At 36.6% G+C, this 17,625-nt stretch overlaps 2 protein-coding genes across 6 annotated transcripts; both read left to right on the forward strand.

The window, feature by feature from the left end:
• Positions 1-5,513: 5,513 nt before the first annotated feature.
• Positions 5,514-7,790, forward strand: LOC119641268 (protein MTO1 homolog, mitochondrial). Of its 2 annotated transcripts, none has more exons than XM_038039864.1 (2): positions 5,514-5,553; positions 5,630-7,790. In XM_038039864.1, the coding sequence occupies exon 2, from the start codon at positions 5,690-5,692 to the stop codon at positions 7,688-7,690; it is 2,001 nt and encodes a 666-aa protein (XP_037895792.1). In that variant the 5' UTR covers positions 5,514-5,553; positions 5,630-5,689; the 3' UTR covers positions 7,691-7,790. The 2 variants fall into 2 exon arrangements, with proteins under 2 accessions (XP_037895792.1, XP_037895793.1); XM_038039865.1 differs by having other exon boundaries at positions 5,518-5,556; positions 5,633-7,790.
• Positions 7,791-9,586: 1,796 nt separating this feature from the next.
• Positions 9,587-14,798, forward strand: LOC119641214 (5-oxoprolinase). 4 transcript variants are annotated; one of them, XM_038039767.1, is made up of 9 exons: positions 9,587-9,722; positions 9,825-10,037; positions 10,618-10,903; positions 10,957-11,269; positions 11,324-11,685; positions 11,745-12,870; positions 12,929-13,189; positions 13,247-14,447; positions 14,501-14,798. In XM_038039767.1, exons 2-9 carry the CDS (start codon positions 9,852-9,854, stop codon positions 14,669-14,671), a joined length of 3,906 nt encoding a protein of 1,301 aa, XP_037895695.1. In that variant the 5' UTR covers positions 9,587-9,722; positions 9,825-9,851; the 3' UTR covers positions 14,672-14,798. The 4 variants fall into 4 exon arrangements, with proteins under 4 accessions (XP_037895695.1, XP_037895697.1, XP_037895694.1 ...); XM_038039769.1 differs by lacking the exon at positions 14,501-14,798 and having other exon boundaries at positions 9,590-9,685; positions 13,247-13,850; positions 13,927-14,045; XM_038039766.1 differs by having other exon boundaries at positions 9,591-9,685.
• Positions 14,799-17,625: the final 2,827 nt, after the last annotated feature.

Genomic DNA, 17,625 nt, shown 5'->3' on the forward strand with positions numbered 1-17,625 from the left:
TGACGTCTACTTGACGGCAGTACCTTCCAAAGGGGCTATATTCGTGCCTGACACGTCTGAATATAACATAAACAGTTTGAAGCACATAAGCTCTTCCAAACTGGCTCAATCTTAACTTAGACGTTTTCTCGTCTTTTAAAGTGTTATTTCCGACTGAAAACATGGAAATATTGTTAAACAAAGCATTATGGCCAGTTGGATCTTTAATTAGGGAATTCATTCTTGGGATCGACCTCGTAGCGTCAATTCGGAAGCTCTTCGTTTTTCAAAAAATTGAATGTTTCTTCAGGCCCAGTCACTTTCATTTACCAAAATTTTAGAGGCCTAAGCTCAAAAAATCGTTCTACTTTCCTAAATTCACTGAACACGGAGTTTTCTTGTATGGCTTTCACTGAAACTTAGTTAAAGTCTGATTTACATTCGTCGGAACTTTTTCACAATTCCTTCCATGTTTTCAGAAAGGATCGATTGGATCGCGTTGATGGTGGCATTTTAATTGCCATATCTGCTGCAGGCCCATCTTATTCAATTGAATTTCCTACTTCTCCCGACGTTGAAATTATAGCCATTCGGGCGAAAATTGCCAGTAAACAATTATACGTAACTTGCTCCTATATTCCCCCAAATTTGGATATCTCTTAATATAAGAAACAACCACATGCAAGTGGCAAGGCATACATTTAATCACCTTAGCCACCAATGTTATTGCAGAGATCTTCACTCGACTGAATCCTCACTGCTTGCTAATCCTAGATACATTTCTAAGTTTGTCAACTCGAAAAGAAAAATCTTCATATATCCCTCGCATGTTGTTTTCAATGGCTTTGAGTCCTCTGATGGTATTGTAACCTCAAATCTCTTTGTTGAATACTTTCGACAGAAATTTTTCAATTGCTAATTCCGATTTAACGGTTAACTACACGTACACATATTCGATAGATCCCTAACCTGATCATTTCAGAAAATTACGGTTTATACGACCTGAGGTCTCTAAAATATAATTGTGGGCCTTGACTTGATAGGATTCCATCATGTTGTGTTATTTTAATGATTTTTAATCAGCCCTTCAAATCAGGTGCTTTTCCTTTCCGTTGGAAGAGTACTTTCCTTATTTCGCTTCACAAATGTGGAAACCTATATCATGGCGAGAACTATGGAGACGTTACCAAAAATGAGTGCCTCACCTAAATTGTTTGAGCGAATTGTTACTCAGCATTTAGTTTTTGCTATCTAATCTTATATTTCTCTATTCCAGCATGACTCTGGGAAAGAAAAGTCTGCTGTCACGAATCTCTTGCCATCTTTTCAAGGCTTTTTCTAGGAGCTCTCGCATGGATGCCGTATATACTGATTTTAGGAACGCGGTTGATTGAGTTAACTTATTGATCTTCCAGGCCTCTAGCTTCTCTTTCTAATTAGTGAAATGAATAACCTCTTATCTGCGTAACGGATTTTTCAGGGTTTTGCGTAACTTCATCACCTCGGATAAATTTCCCGCGACTTCTGACGTCCCTCAAGACGCCTAGTTAGGATCCCTTTTATTTAATTTATACATTTGTGTTCTCCCCTCGGTGATTAAATCCAGCAAGATCTTAATGTACGCTGGCGATGTTAAATTGCTTTCTTCCTCCTCCTTGAAACCGCAATCGTCTCATTGGCTTGAGATATGAAGCAAACATTAGTTATGGCGTTGCCAACCTAAGGGTAGAACGCTACTCCTTTGAAAAAGTTTACGCGGTATTAAACCTTGAGCGATGTATCAAATCTCAAGCTCAATAGCCTTATTCACTTTCTCGCCACCTACAAACTGAGCCTAGAAATTTTCTACAAATTATTATATAAAGTATTAACAGTGTCGACAAAACGCCCAAAAAGAATCCGAGATCAGAGATGAGCTGACAAAAACGGGACGATTTGGAAATTCTTATTGATTTTTGATTATAAGGGTACATACATATTACGCTTACGATGTTAAACTGCTTTCTTCCTCCTCCTTGAAATCACAATCGTATCAGCTTCAAATTGGTTTAAATAATTTGGTTACACCGTGCTCGTTACCTTTCATGAAATTAAATCTAAAAATTGCAAGAAGCTTTCTTTCTTAAGAAGGAAGTAATTCAGTACTGGGTATTTCGTTGATTCACACAAATTGGTGCGTTGTTATCGGTTGCCAAGTTTCTGCAATTTTGCAGTGGTTTGGGGGTTCACTTGCAACTTGGATATGTACTGCTTGTGTGTATGCTTCTATATTAACCGTATACATGCCTTTTATCTTTTTTTTTTTTCTTTCCTATTTATTTATACATGAATTATTATTTAATTATTTGTACGTTATTTTGTTGCTTTTTCTTTTCCTCTTTACATCTCCTTATTCACTTTATACTAGTTTTTAATAATAATTAATATAAGATTTTCTTCTGAGGCTCAATTGAATTCGACTGTTAATTTATATTCGTTGAGTTTCATGTGTAAGTAAGTAAATAATCCTTGACCAATGACAGATTACATCCAGCAGCACATTTCTTTAAAAAAGTGTTATTCGCCCAAGAGGTTTCAACAAGCTTACAGTTCCCTAGGCCCTCTCAATTTACCAATTGTTTTACATACTACCCTTGGTGAATTGTTATATCGTCTCATAAACCATCTCTTTCGATTTCAAGACCTAGTTAAAACTTTATTGGCCCCCGATCTGTCGCTTCCATAAACTTATTTATGTTCGTAACAATACTTTTGATTTCGTTTTCACTATAACGAGCAATAATGTATGTACAGAGCGCTGAAAGACGAATTAGCGCCGTAAAGTATACACAAGTGTCGGATTTACTTCTAGTGAAACCCCTTTTAATAAGCACATCCGAAATTTTCTCATTCCAGTGACAGCCCGCCTGTTTCAAACCGTAATTTCTCAGTCCACAAATCGGGTTTCCACATCCTTTTTTTCAAAAAATTTCGTTGGACCATATAAATTTTACCCTCCAAAGCTTTATTTAAATAAGCAGCTACAATACAAATGTGATAGACCAACAAGCGATGTTGAGTAACTGGTGGCAATTATAACCTTAGTGTTGAATGACGTACTACTGGAGCGTAAGTTCCTTAGTAATCAATATTGCATTTATGAGAACAACCTTGAGCCACTAATCTAAATTTATATTTCTCAATAGATACATCAGGGTTTGGCTTCCGATTCGGAACCAACTATATTCTTAAATATTTCTAATATAAAGTTTCCTTCTCATCTTTTTCATTTTTTCCTAGATAAGAATTTTCTAATGACGTTTCAGAGAATAACACGTCACAATCAATCACAATTTTTGTGACCTTTAGTATAACTAGCATATCCACCAAATTTAAACTTCAAAACTTTCTGTATAAATTTTTGGGGTTTTCGATTGTGATCCTTTCTGCACCATGACAGTGTCACAGTCGGTGCACTATTTCTCATATATGATGCCGTATTAATTGCTTCGTCTCATAACAATTGTGGTAAATTAGAATTTCTTAGGGTTCTGTTTCGCTTTTTCCGCTACACCGTTTTGTTGTGGTATGTAACTAGCCGACGTTTGATATATTATACCATTATTCTTGAAGAATTTTGAATTTATAAATTCTGTACCGTTGTCACTTCTGACAATCTTTGCTTTACGATCAGTTTGTTCTTCAGCCATTGAAACGAAATTCCTAAAGGCCTCGAAAACTTCTGATTTCTTCATCGGAAAATGTACCGAAATATAACGTGAGTAATCATCAATGAATGTTATGAAATATGATGAACGTTAAAGATTAGTTTTACATTTATTATCAAGTTTGATATAACAAATCAGAAAGATGGAACGAAGGAAGGAAACAAAAGACTTTGGTATTAATGCCGATGTACGGGATGTAACCTAAACCTTGAATTTAAACTGAACGAACACTCCTAACAAAAACCTGGTCTGCTATTTTCGCTACTTGATAGTACGTGTACTTCATTTTCGATGCGTTTTAAATTTTTTTTATGGTAAGTATCACAAGTATTAAGAATCGATGACAATTTTTTAATATTTGCATAAGCGTCTATTTCTTTATGCAATCACTTTAATTTGCATATAAGAACAAGGATGTGAACAGGCGGCTATTAAACCCGCCCGTAAATATACCATAGGTGACAAATTAAAGTAATATCGAAAGTCATCGCAAATTTCAAAAAAAAATTCATTTTTAGTTTATGACCTACAGAAGATAACGCAATTAAAGTTAAAAATTGAAAGCAAAAAATCCTGACAAGCTTGATAAAAAATCCATAAATGATAAAACAAAAATTTGACACAATTTATACATTTCCTTCCTAGTTTGAATATTCGAAATTAATTCTTAAGACGAAAAAAATGTGTTAAATATTACATATTCTCTATAAGCGCGAGATTCTCCATGCGACAAAAATTGAGATAGAAAATTTAAATTTGCTGTATATTGGCAGATACATACAACGGACGAGTGAGATAAGAAAATTACATACGGGTGCAGCCGGATCTTCTATATTCATCACCTGTATTTTAAAGATCAATTAAAAATAAATAATCTATTATATTGGATTAACGTGCGGTTTTTTTGCGGGTACAGCTAAGACAATGGAATGTAGGTAGAAATTTTTGTCGTTGGCACTGTTGAGGTATATGGAAAGACTTTTTAATTTTAAAAACAACGGTGTTCTCAGTTCATATTTTACTTCGGATACGTCTTTTAACCTTTTCAATGCTTGCCAGAAGCTGTCAACTTTGTTAGTTTGATATCTTAACCCTTAAACGCATGAATTTTTATATTTAAAATAGAAAGAAATTATACTCTTATAACAATGAAAATTGTCACGGAAAAAGAAATACACTGTCAAAGATTCGACTTACGTTCGGAAACGATAAAATGGTTTTGCAAAATATTAAAATTAAAAAAAAAAGACTATATAAAGGCTGCTTCGTAAAGAGATATGAGATTTTAAAGGGTTTATCACACGCGGACACATAGGGAGACGGAAGGACATGCTTACACCGATTCAGAATTGAATACTGATCAAGAATATATTTTATTTACAGCGTCTGTGAGAATTTCTTTTGGATTTTACAAAAGTTTTGAGAAACTCAACATATCCTCAATCGTTCTGTAAATAGAACTTCTCTGTCTTGAAAGCTTTAAAATAGTAATTTTAAGAAAGAGTGGTAGTTTAATCGCTTTATCTATTTATGGAGAGTAAGTATATGTTAAAAATTTGTTTTAAAAATGAAAATAAACGAATAAAAATTAATTTACGTATATGCACCGATAGATCCGCACAAGAGACCTTGAAAATTACGATTCAAAGCATTTGAAAAAAGTTCTCCACTCCTTTTATTTCAAATCAGACGAACTAATATTATTGATCTTTCGTGCACAAATTGCGAGTATCACCAGACTAAAGGTTTACCATTTAAAAGCTATAAATTTATTAGTATTTATGCCTGGCAATAAAAAATAAGAAGAAGAAAACAGCTGTTAAACCTAACAAAAAATGTAATTTGCTGCTAAGTTTGTTGTTACCACAAAGAATCATTGCAAAAATTGTTTTAACAGGCCAAGTATCTGGAACCATAACGGCCACATCCTTTTAATAAACCAAAAAAATAAAGAAAGAGTTTTTTGTTTTAACCACAGTCACCTGAAATCAGAAGGCAACGTAATGTTTCGTTTTTATTCAAACAATTGTAAAAATGTATTAAGAAATCTTGACATGCGATCTTATTCGTATTTCAATGAAATACCACCAGAATATGATGTTTTGATAATTGGCGGTGGGCATGCAGGCACTGAGGCTTCTGCTGCAGCCGCGCGTATGGGAGCACGTACTCTACTGGTTACGCATAAACGTGAAACAGTGGGTGAAATGTCTTGTAATCCTTCTTTCGGAGGCATAGGTAAGGGTCATCTAATGCGTGAAGTTGATGCTTTGGATGGTGTTTGTGCTAAGTGCTGCGATAAATCGGGTGTGCAATATAAAATCTTAAATAAGCGGCGCGGGCCGGCCGTTTGGGGACCAAGAGCACAAATTGATCGTAAACTATATAAGAAAGCAATTCAAGAATACCTCTTCAACATGGAGAACTTGGATATCTGTTGTGCGCCAGTAGATAATTTGCTTATCGAACCAACCGCTTGTGGTCACGGTGTGCAGTGCAAAGGCATAATTCTGCAAAGTGGTCAAATATTAAAAAGCCGTACTGTTGTTCTAACAACTGGCACGTTTTTAAGAGCTAATATTAATTTCGGCTTGGAAGTACGACCAGCTGGACGTATGGGTGATGCTCCGGCTATGGCTTTAGGCAAAAACTTAGAAGATATTGGCTTTCGAATGGGTCGTTTAAAAACAGGTACTCCACCACGTTTATTGCGAAATACAATTGATTTTTCCCAACTTTCAAAGAATATGGGAGATAATCCTCCTGTACCTTTTTCTTTCATGAATGATCACGTATGGATTCAGGCCGATGCTCAACTGCCTTGTTATCTTACCTATACGACAATGAAAGTAAATCAAATAGTTAAAGATAACTTGCACGTCAATCGTCACGTTACCGAAGAAATAACGGGACCACGTTATTGTCCGTCCATAGAGTCGAAAGTTTTGCGTTTTGGCGAGAAATCGCATCAAATATGGTTAGAACCAGAAGGATTTGAAAGCGATTTAATATACCCTCAAGGCTTATCCTGTACTTTACCTTATGAGCTGCAAGAGGAACTGGTGCATTCCATACCAGGTCTAGAAAAGGCCCAAATAAAACAACCTGGCTATGGTGTTGAATATGATTATATAGATCCGCGCGAATTATATTGTACTTTGGAAACAAAACGTGTGCAAAATCTTTTTTTCGCTGGCCAATTAAATGGCACAACGGGTTATGAAGAGGCCGCTGCTCAAGGCATTATAGCGGGAGCTAATGCAGCAGCAAAAACCGTGCATAAGTCTGCGAAAAATTTATCAATCAGCCGGACGGAAGGATATATCGGTGTTTTAATTGATGACTTAACCACTTTAGGTACTAACGAGCCCTATCGCATGTTTACTAGTCGTGCGGAATTCAGGCTAATGCTTCGACCTGATAATGCAGACATAAGGTTAACTGAAAAAGGCTTTCATTTCGGTTTGATAACATCCGAACGCTATAAACGATTTATAGCCACTAAAAATAAGCTAAATGAGGCTATGGACTTGTTAAAAAGTATAAAGAAGCATACCAATTATTGGCGTCAATCGTTACATTTACCCACATCTAAAACTTCAATAGAGAAATCTGCCTTCGATATGTTGGGTATACCTAGCGATAATGTAACACTGAAACAATTAATAGATTTATTACCTCAGGAACTCGGCCATCTTAGTGATATAACTACATTGGCTGACAGAATTAAAATAGAAGCTTTGTACAGTCATTTTGTTGAAGAGCAAATGCAAGAAGTAAACGAAGTAAGACGTGAAGAACATTTAATCATACCAAAAGATATTGATTATTTCGCCAAAAGTCTAAGTTTGTCCAATGAAGAACGTCAAAAGTTAACTATGATACAACCCCAGACTATAGCAGCTGCCAGCCGTATACAAGGTGTAACTCCTTCTACCATAGTCAGACTTCTAAAGCATGTCAAACGTATAGATCAGGAAAATATAGCTTTAAGCAATAATTAGAAGTGAATGGTAAAAAATAAATGATAAGCAATGGATTAAAAAAAGAGCTTTATTCCTTGAGGAGCAGCTTAATAAACAATAACTCCAATACGTGAGTTATCTAAGCTGATAATGCAATATAAGGAAAAGTAATAAAACAAAAAATATTTTTCATGCTCGTAGGACAAACCTGCCCTATTACTCTCAAGTAAATCGTATAAGTTTCATTCCAACGCTTCCGATATAAAGGCTGACTAATGGTAACGTGTCTGCTCCATGTGTGACTTCCGACGTACAATAAAAAATAGCAGAATAGTTAAGAACCGCTTTTAACAAGTCATAATTGGCGGGCTCAGATCTCAATGCGGTAAAGTTTACCGCATTGAGATTTTTATAGGCGTGGCATTTCGACCGTGTTCGTAGCTATGGTGAGGCATAACTTTTAGTTGAAATTGCAAAAACCATAACACATTGATTGGCAACACAGACCCATTGGACAGCGGCCACCTCCCTATATCTTTCGCTTTCTTCACTTCTTCCTCTTTCTGGCCGTCACCGCATTGCACGACACATTCCCTTAACGATTAGTCATCTAAAAAAGATAGATGTGGAAAAAAGAAGCTACAGGATTAGAGGCCAAAAGTTGGAATGCCCATGAAAGTATGTATCAGTAGCAATAATAACTGATTTAAAATGTATAAATAATACATTCACCGTCTTGGCCTCGATTATAATGTAAATGCAATCTTACGACATTAGTGTATTTTTACTTTTGTCTCCCCCTGTCTGCGCGGTGATCCCAAATTTTTTTTCTCTAGTTGCTTGCAACAGAAAATGCACAGCGTAATCAGTGACGCACATACAATAAATTTATGAACTAGATAATAAGATGAAGACTCTGTTATCATGTACGAAGAGTAAATAAAGTAGCAATGATCTTGTCTAGGAAATCAAAAGGAGTTATGATTCGTGTATGTTTTTTGATTTGAAAATCCACTTGTGGGAAATTATGTAGTGTTTAAAGCTGGAGACTGAGATGCTGACATCTTCTTTATTATTAGACAACAGTTCTTACATCAATATTTAAAAAAATAAATAAGAAAATTATATTTGATCATGGCCGAATCTTTTACACGCACCACCGTCATCCTAAAAAAGACAAAAAAGTGCGAGAACAAAATTTTGATGCTCTACAATATGGAGTGAGCGAGACTGATTTTTTTCTATTTTCAAAATAACAGTTTTTGTCGAATAGGCCGGCGGGCGTTGTTGGCGTGTCCTTTGAACAGTGTAAGTCACTTTCAAATGTTTTTGCAAATTTGTAAGCGATATCTTTAATTTTCGCTAAAATGGAAATGTTTACCACAAATCCGTACACAAACAGATGGACAGGCGAACAGGCAGACATGTTTAGGTTCAGTCCAAATTGAAAGTTTGCGAGAAATTTATTTACTTTATCGGGTTTTTGAAGTTTGTTTCTGCGCCTTATAAAGATGTTGAAAAAAATATATTGAATTTTGATAAACCATAACATTGGGTAGGCGTAGTCATTTTTTTTTATTTTTGTACAATTTTTATATTTTTTGTCCACAGATTATGCGTTCAATTTTTGTGTATTTACCTCTTTGTGGATAATGATCAAAAGGCCAATTTTTTATTCCTTTTGAAAAAGAACGGTTTTTTCACTTTAGGTAGTATTGTGCGTGTGTCCCATTGCTTAAATTGATTTAATATTTGATGCAAATCAAGAATATACATACATACTTTGTGGAGTCTCTGATGCTTGCTTCTGGACGCTGCATTGTACTGTGATTGTAAATACGATTTCAATGGTGATATGTATTTTTTAATTCTACTCTGCATTCGGTTGCTTACCTGTGAACGCTTTGCCACCAATACTTGGCAACCCTTAGCGGATCATGAAGTTTATTAATTGCTTATCAACAACGTGATAGTAACTGTGATAATTTTCTGATGCATTTTTATAGGTTTTATCTACATTTCCTACGCACACAAGTAAACAGTAAATGTTTTGTGTAAATTGTCTATCAAAGTATATTATATATAAATATATATATATATATATATATATATATATATATATATATAACGCTTTTAAATAAAATAAGTTAAATAATGAAAGTATTCCACACAGAAATTTTATCCAAAATTAAAGTGCGACATGGCGTTCTCCACCAAAGCAACAAGTGATCGTAAATATTGTTTTGCCATAGATCGTGGCGGCACCTTTACAGATGTTATGTGCTTATGTCCAGATGGTCGGGTGCGTACATTGAAATTACTTTCTGAAGATCCATTGCGTTATGATGACGCTCCTCGTGAAGGCATCAAACGTATTTTGCAAGAAGTAAGTAAAATTAAAAAAGTCGAAGGATTTCAGTCTGTCGTACTTAGACATTCGATGAATGACTTGGGGTTGAATCGTAGGCTTCTTTTTCTGACAATGTTTTCATACACAAAAGAAGTAACGGAAACAAATGCTTTACCAATTAAACATTCTAAACGAATATACTTAACTCTCTATTCGTCCGCTTGCTGCTGGTATTCTAAAACCTCAAGAATTGTGCCAAAAATCCTATTGTTTTATATTTTCTGGTCAATTTCTCAAGTAATAATATCCGCGTAATCTGCTTGCTTTGTGAAAAAATTACAAAGAAAGAAGTAAGTAGGAAAGACTACGTCCTTTTTTTAGCTCCTCCTAGTTAAAGCCGTCCCAAGCACAAGGAAAAATCTCATGGGGATATATTTATTTACAATTTTTTTAACAAAAAAAACATAATATCGATCGATTATGTGACTGATCCATAATCAATAAGGAATTAAAAAATTTTCATAAACTTGTCTTACGTATCTGTTTTAGGTGAGTATTGAAGCTACAAGGTTTTTTACTAATTACTTAATATAACCTCCTAAATACTTTCCTCCAGGAAACGGGTAAAGCTATCGGCGAAGAAGATTTGATAGATACTTCTCAAATAAATTGGATACGTATGGGCACCACTGTAGCTACTAATGCTTTATTAGAGCGTAAAGGTGATCCAGTGGCTTTGCTGGTAAATGAAGGTTTCCGTGATTTGCTCTACATTGGCAACCAGGCGCGACCAAAAATCTTTGAGTTAGATATACAAAAACCTTCAAACCTGTATAGCACCGTATCCGAGATAAATTGTCGTATTGTTCCCGCCCAAAAAGATAGGTGTCAATTAAAAGAGAGTATGTTTTTGTACGACACCTCTAGAGTCTTTTTTCAAAGCTTCCATTATTAGAGAAAAATTGGAAGATTTTGCGAGGCGCTGGTGATTCACAATACTTTGAAATATGTTCCGTGAATGAAGTTGAGGTCACTAAGACCTTACAGCTTATCAAAGATCGTGGAATTAATTCTTTAGCAGTAGTTTTGGCCCACAACTATTCTTGTTCAGAACATGAGTTGAAAGTTGGTGAAATAGCCAAAAAATTGGGCTTTGAATTTATTACACTTTCACACCAAGCTATGCCAATGAGCCGTTTAATTCCCAGAGGTTATACGGCTTGCGCCGAGGCTTACTTAACACCACATGTTGTACGATATTTAAATAGGTAGGCGGTAGCTTTTGTTTCTTGGTTCGTTTATCAATATTTTATTTTCTACAGTTTCAAATCTGGTTTCGCTGATCAGTTGAAAGGCATTGAGGTCTTGTTTATGCAGTCCGACGGTGGTTTAACACAAATTGACAAATTTCGCGCTGCCCGGGCTATATTATCGGGTCCGGCGGGTGGTGTGGTAGGCTATGCGATGACAGGAGAACGGGAAACCACTTTACCATTGATTGGTTTCGATATGGGTGGCACGTCCACAGATGTATCGCGTTATGCCGGCACATATGAACATGTAGTGGAAAGCACAACAGCAGGAGTCACGATTCAAGCCCCGCAACTGGACATTAACACTGTAGCCGCAGGTGGCGGTTCTCGCTTGTTCTTCCGTTCAGGCTTATTTGTTGTAGGGCCAGAAAGTAAATTAACTCAAATTTTATGTAGAGTTATTTTTTATGTTGTGTTTTTGATACTTTAGGTGCTGGCGCTCATCCAGGACCAGCTTGTTATAGGAAAGGCGGTCCTTTAACTGTGACCGATTCCAACTTAATATTGGGGCGTTTGCTACCACAGTACTTTCCTAAAATTTTTGGGCCTCAAGAAAATGAATCTTTAGATATCGAAGCGACGCGAAAACAATTTTTAGAATTAACGGATACGATTAACTTGAGTCAAAAAGAGACTGTACAAATGTCAGTCGAAAAAGTGGCTTTGGGCTTTATACGTGTAGCCAACGAAGCCATGTGTCGTCCGATAAGAGCTTTGACACAAGCTCGTGGCTTAGATACCTCAAAACATGTTTTGGTGTGCTTTGGCGGTGCGGGCGGGCAACATGCTTGCGCCATAGCCCGCGAGTTGGGCATTTCTAAAGTATTAATACATAAATATGCCGGTATACTTTCAGCTTATGGTATGGCTTTAGCTGATGTTGTTCAAGAATTACAAGAACCTTGCTGCTTAGACCTGTCGTCTGCAAATGAGGACAATTTAATGCAACTTTTAAGTTCCTTACAAAAACGATGTCGTTTCATTTTAGAAAATCAAGGTTTCAAAGAGATTGACTTAGAATCTTATCTACATTTGCGTTACGAGGGCACAGATGGTGCTTTAATGTGTATGCCTTCCAAGAAATCTACCATTGGCGCGAAATGGTTAGATGCTTATCAAGAGACTTTTTTGGAGCGCTATCGTACGGAATATGGTTTTATTTTAGAGAATCGCCGTATTATTGTTGATGATGTACGCGTAAGAGGATTGGGGAAAACATCAGCTTCTCCTGTAAATAAAATTGCAGAGGCTAAAGATCATCAACCCAAAGCCGAAGCCGTTACGCCGATTCACTTTGAACAAGGATTGCTTGAAGCACCAATTTATTTAGTAGAGAATCTTTTATATAAACATCGTGTGAAGGGTCCAGCTCTGATTATTGACAAACTTTCTACTATTGTGGTGGAGCCAGAGTGTGAAGTTGAAGTAACCGAATATGGCGACTTGATCGTGCACGTGCAGTCCTCTAAGCAAAGTGAGATCGATGAGAAACTTAATGCGATACAACTGAGCATATTCAGTCATAGGTTTATGAGCATCGCTGAACAAATGGGCAGGTAAAAGTGAATTAATTCCGAATGGATGGCTGATACTAAAGATTATTTTTCATTGCAGAGTTTTGCAACGTACTTCCATTTCAACTAATATTAAAGAGAGACTTGATTTTTCTTGCGCTTTATTTGGAAACGATGGCGGATTAGTTAGCAACGCTCCGCATATACCAGTGCATTTGGGGGCCATGCAAGAAACTGTACAATACCAGTTGAAAGTTCGAGGAAAATCCTTAAAAGATGGTGATGTTATACTTTCAAATCATCCTCAGGCCGGTGGGTCACACCTGCCTGATTTAACTGTTATCACTCCGGTATTCTATAAGTGAGTTCGGTCTAAATGCATTATTTGTACCAATTATCATTGAAATATATCTTAAAGGGGACACGATGGACCTGTCTTCTTCGTAGCTTCTCGAGGTCATCATGCAGATATTGGAGGTATTACGCCTGGTTCTATGCCACCCCATTCTACTAGCTTGGCACAGGAAGGCGCCTCATTTAAATCTTTCCTCATAGTAGAGAACGGCATTTTCCAAGAAGAAAAGGTTACAAAGCGTTTCACTACTCCGACGGGAGCAAAGGGAGCCACAGGCACACGAAATTTATCTGACAACATATCGGATCTGAAAGCGCAAATAGCAGCTAATCAAAAAGGTATACAGCTTGTTTCAGATTTAATCGATAACTATGGCTTGAAAGTGGTTCAAGCCTATATGCTATATATTCAACAAAATGCTGAAATAGCTGTACGTGATATGCTGAAAGAAATAGCGATAGATACTCGAAAACGGACAGGATCTTTTGTTTTGCGAGCAGAGGAGTTTATGGATGATGGTACTCCTATTCGCTTAAAAGTGACCATAGATGCTGATGAGGGATTTGCTGAATGTGACTTCACAGGATCCGGCCCGGAAGTTTGGGGTAATTGCAATGCTCCCCGCGCTATTACTCTATCTGCCTTAATTTATTGTTTGCGCTGCATGGTAGGCCACGACGTACCTTTAAATCAAGGTTGTCTAAGACCTATTCAAATAAAAATACCTAAAAACTCTATATTAGATCCTTCAGAAGGAGCTGCTGTAGTAGGAGGTAATGTTTTAACTTCTCAACGAGTGGTGGATACGGTTTTAAAAGCTTTTGGAGTGTGTGCCGCTTCGCAGGGCTGCATGAATAATGTCACCATTGGTGATGAGCAATGGGGTTATTATGAAACTGTTGCTGGCGGTTCTGGAGCCGGCCCCTCGTGGAATGGTATTGGCGGTGTACACACTCACATGACTAACACCCGCATAACTGATCCTGAAATACTCGAGTTACGTTATCCGATTATTTTAAAACGTTTCTGCTTAAGAACAGATGGATCGGGTGGAAAAGGCAAATATTGCGGTGGCGAAGGTGTAGAACGACATTTGCTCTTCCGCAAGCCAGTTACTTTGTCGATTTTAACAGAACGTAGAACTTTAGAACCGTATGGGTTGGATGGCGGTGAACCAGGCAAACGTGGCCTTAATTTATTATATAAACCTGACGGTCGCATTATATCGTTGGGTGGCAAAACTTGCATTGATGTTGAAACGGGGGTAAGCGCTTAAAGAAACAGTATAACTTTCCTTTAATTTTTTATTTTTTTAAGGATATGTTTGTTATGAAAACTCCAGGTGGTGGTGGTTACGGCACTTGCATAGGTAATGACAATGATAATGATAAAGACGGCACATGTACGAGTAACACTCGAAAGGATATTCATAAATTTCAAGAACGAGGATCTGTATTCGAATACCGCCAAGCACAAGAAACAGTGTAAAATACAGTATCTTTTACTATTGCTAATGGGCCCATTATTGTTCGATTGAGCCAAGCTTTAAAATAATTGTAAATATACAAACAAAAAATTTTATGAAAATAAAGTTAATTATCCAACGTACATCCAAACACTTAAGCAAACGGCATCAAAATAACGCCTGGAGGCTTTTTTTAAATAGATGCGTCTTTGACTGCTTGCATTTCGTCCAGAGCGGAAATTTTTGTAAATAAAGGATATACAATAAGTAATAAATAAGCTTAAAACAATTGAATATGCCATCAGGCAGCCACATTAATGTCGAAAGCCCTACAACTTGACGGCCATGTCATGTTGGCCGATCAATCGAAGACCAAATTAGAATAATTGGCCATAATGGTCTTTCTTTGTTTTAGAGGGAAAGAACCTAAAAACCAAGGCGTCTGACTTACGATTATCCTTCGCATTACTGGAAATAATATCGGTATTATTTAAAAGTCTGCCACAGCGTAATTGAGCAGATAGACAGATGGGCAGATGAACGGGCAAGCATGTTTAGGTGCATTCCAAGTATGAAATTGGCCAGAAATTTATATGCTTTTGAAGTTTGTTTCTGCGCCTTATAAAAGTATTGAAAAAAATATAAAATATTGATACACTATAATATTGGGTAAACGCGGTCAATTTTTCCATTTTTGTACAGGTGCTATAGCATCGCCAATAGAATATGCGTGCAAATTTTTGTACATTTAACTGCTATAGTATAAGCAAATGCGCAAAAAACAAATTTTTTATTCCTTTTGAAGATTAGAGAGAATGTTTACAACAGACTGCTTGCAACGGGCATAACACAGACGGACAGAGATACAGACAGAGAGACGGACAAGCTTAGATCAATTTAGCATTTGATGCTAGTCAAGGATACATTTACTTTTTGGTCTCTCTGATGCTTCCTTCTTTTACGTTTTGGCAAAAGTGTTCGGTGATGGATATAAAAGCAGTACATAAAAACTAGTTTACCCTAAGTAAGTAAGTATTGATGATTTGTTTAATTCTATTTCGCCAAAGAATGCACTCTAAAGCCGATTTACGTAATCATTTGCAAAAGCATTATAAAAAAGACATACTCCTTGCTGATATCTTTCATTTTCTTGCACCGCAAACAATTTAGAACAGCGAAACGTGTGATCAGATAGAGGAGATCAAAGGCGTTCTTCCCTGACTTCCTTTAACAAGTGCTCGGACCTTTTCTACAAAACAAAATTAATAAAATACTAATTGGAAACTCATAAAATGTTGAGAAACGTGGAGAACGACTTCCAAGAAAAACCAAAAATAATTTTTGATTAATGAACGCGTAACATTTGGTTTGGCTTGGTATAGGGCATGAAATTTTTCATCGCGCAGTAGATCGTCATGGTGAATGGTTAGGAAGAGTGCTCCTGATCAGATAGATATTATATCGCTTCCAATTACTTGCTTATTGTATGAGCCGTCGTCAACGGCTTGCTTGCTCTTATACTTGGTAGAGTCAGGCGTTAAATTACGAAGAGATTGACTACTCTCTCTTGTGTGAGCGTTAAACGACACAAAGTGAATTGTTAATAAAACATAAAAGTCCGAATTGGTTTGAACAAAGATAAAACACGGCAGCGTTATGTCATGCAAAGTGAAACATTTATAAAAGGTTTAATTAACGCCAAGTCGCGGAGCAGAGCCTAGTTGCGAAATCCGGTGCGTTACCTATTAGTTCGTGGCGTTTAATTAAAAATCGCTTCCTTAAATAGTCTCTCAGTTGAATAAGTTCTAAATCGCTAAACGTAGAAGTCGTAAATTAAAGGGTGTGCATAACCCTAAGCCTAGGAAGCCCATGAATAAGGTCAACTATTGCACCTAAAGATAGTGATTATTAATTTTCTGGCGATTCATCTTTCAAGTGACATTCGACTCAAAGAAGTACCAACGAAAAAACTTGCCTTAAGAAGGAACCCGCTAAACCGGACCAGTAATCGCCTTGTTTTAGAAATTAGCATATACGATATTGCGTAGAAACGTTGCAGAGAAGGGCTGAAATTGCAAAAGTTGACAAAAAAAGAGAGAAGAAACAAGTCAGAACATTATAGTCGGGCAAAGCTGACGACTAGATGCACAGCAACGTTTCGTGTAGTACAGTTATTCAACAGTTTTGGTAATAACACGCTCCATTATTTTTATCCAAAGGCAAACTTTTCAGAAAGGCCCGCATTTTGGCGGATTCCCAAAACATCACATGGTGTGATCCAAGTTTCGCAAACTTAATTCCAATAACCATCTAGAAAACAGAGTTTCTCTCCACATAAAAACGTGCCGTTCGTGATACCAACTTTATTTTTAGGGTTTAACAAATGGACCAAAAAAATGGAAAGTTTAATTTTGATCCACTTCATTTTACTCTCAAATTACTGTCATCAAGAAATTTCGCTCGTAAAACATTCGCAATAAGGTCTTTTTGGCTTTTATGGGGCTACGGTTCATTTGAGTTCTTATATGTGATGGTATCCAAGAAAATAGACCTGCAAGTCCAAATTCGCTAAGGCCTGATTTTTTTTCATTTTACTATGATGAAACGATTTTCATCACGAAATATTGAAAACTATATCTCTTGGCCATGCAAAAAGAGGCAGTTTTCGTAGCAACTTTTATACGGAAGAGGGTTCAACGAATTACCACAGGCGAATTAAATTTTTGATTCCAATTTAAAAGGTCAAAATAGACGGTTTTTCAACATAAAGCTTTATTATATGACACGGCATGGCACGGCAGTATCAAATTTCATCAAAATATCTCGAAAGTTCCTACCTGTAGATTAAACCGTTCTCCGCGTAACGTACGTCTGCAGAGACTTGCACTATACTTCGCACTATAGGTGGTGTACGATATTGACGTCCATGAAGACCTGTAATTTGTTAAGAAATCCAGATGCGAATTGAACAATAACT

The sequence above is a fragment of the Glossina fuscipes genome, unplaced genomic scaffold (assembly GCF_014805625.2).
Source record: "Glossina fuscipes isolate IAEA_lab_2018 unplaced genomic scaffold, Yale_Gfus_2 147, whole genome shotgun sequence".
NCBI classification, from domain to species: Eukaryota; Metazoa; Arthropoda; class Insecta; order Diptera; family Glossinidae; genus Glossina; species Glossina fuscipes.

Coding starts and splice junctions, on each gene's coding strand:
- LOC119641214 (XM_038039766.1), top strand. CDS start 9,644: ATGCATTTTTATAGGTTTTATCTACATTTCCTACGCACACAA. Junction 9,686..9,824: donor TACATTTCCTACGCACACAA/GTAAACAGTAAA, acceptor TATTCCACACAG/AAATTTTATCCAAAATTAAA. Junction 13,190..13,246: donor ATCACTCCGGTATTCTATAA/GTGAGTTCGGTC, acceptor TATATCTTAAAG/GGGACACGATGGACCTGTCT.
- LOC119641268 (XM_038039864.1), top strand. CDS start 5,690: ATGTTTCGTTTTTATTCAAACAATTGTAAAAATGTATTAAGAAATCTT.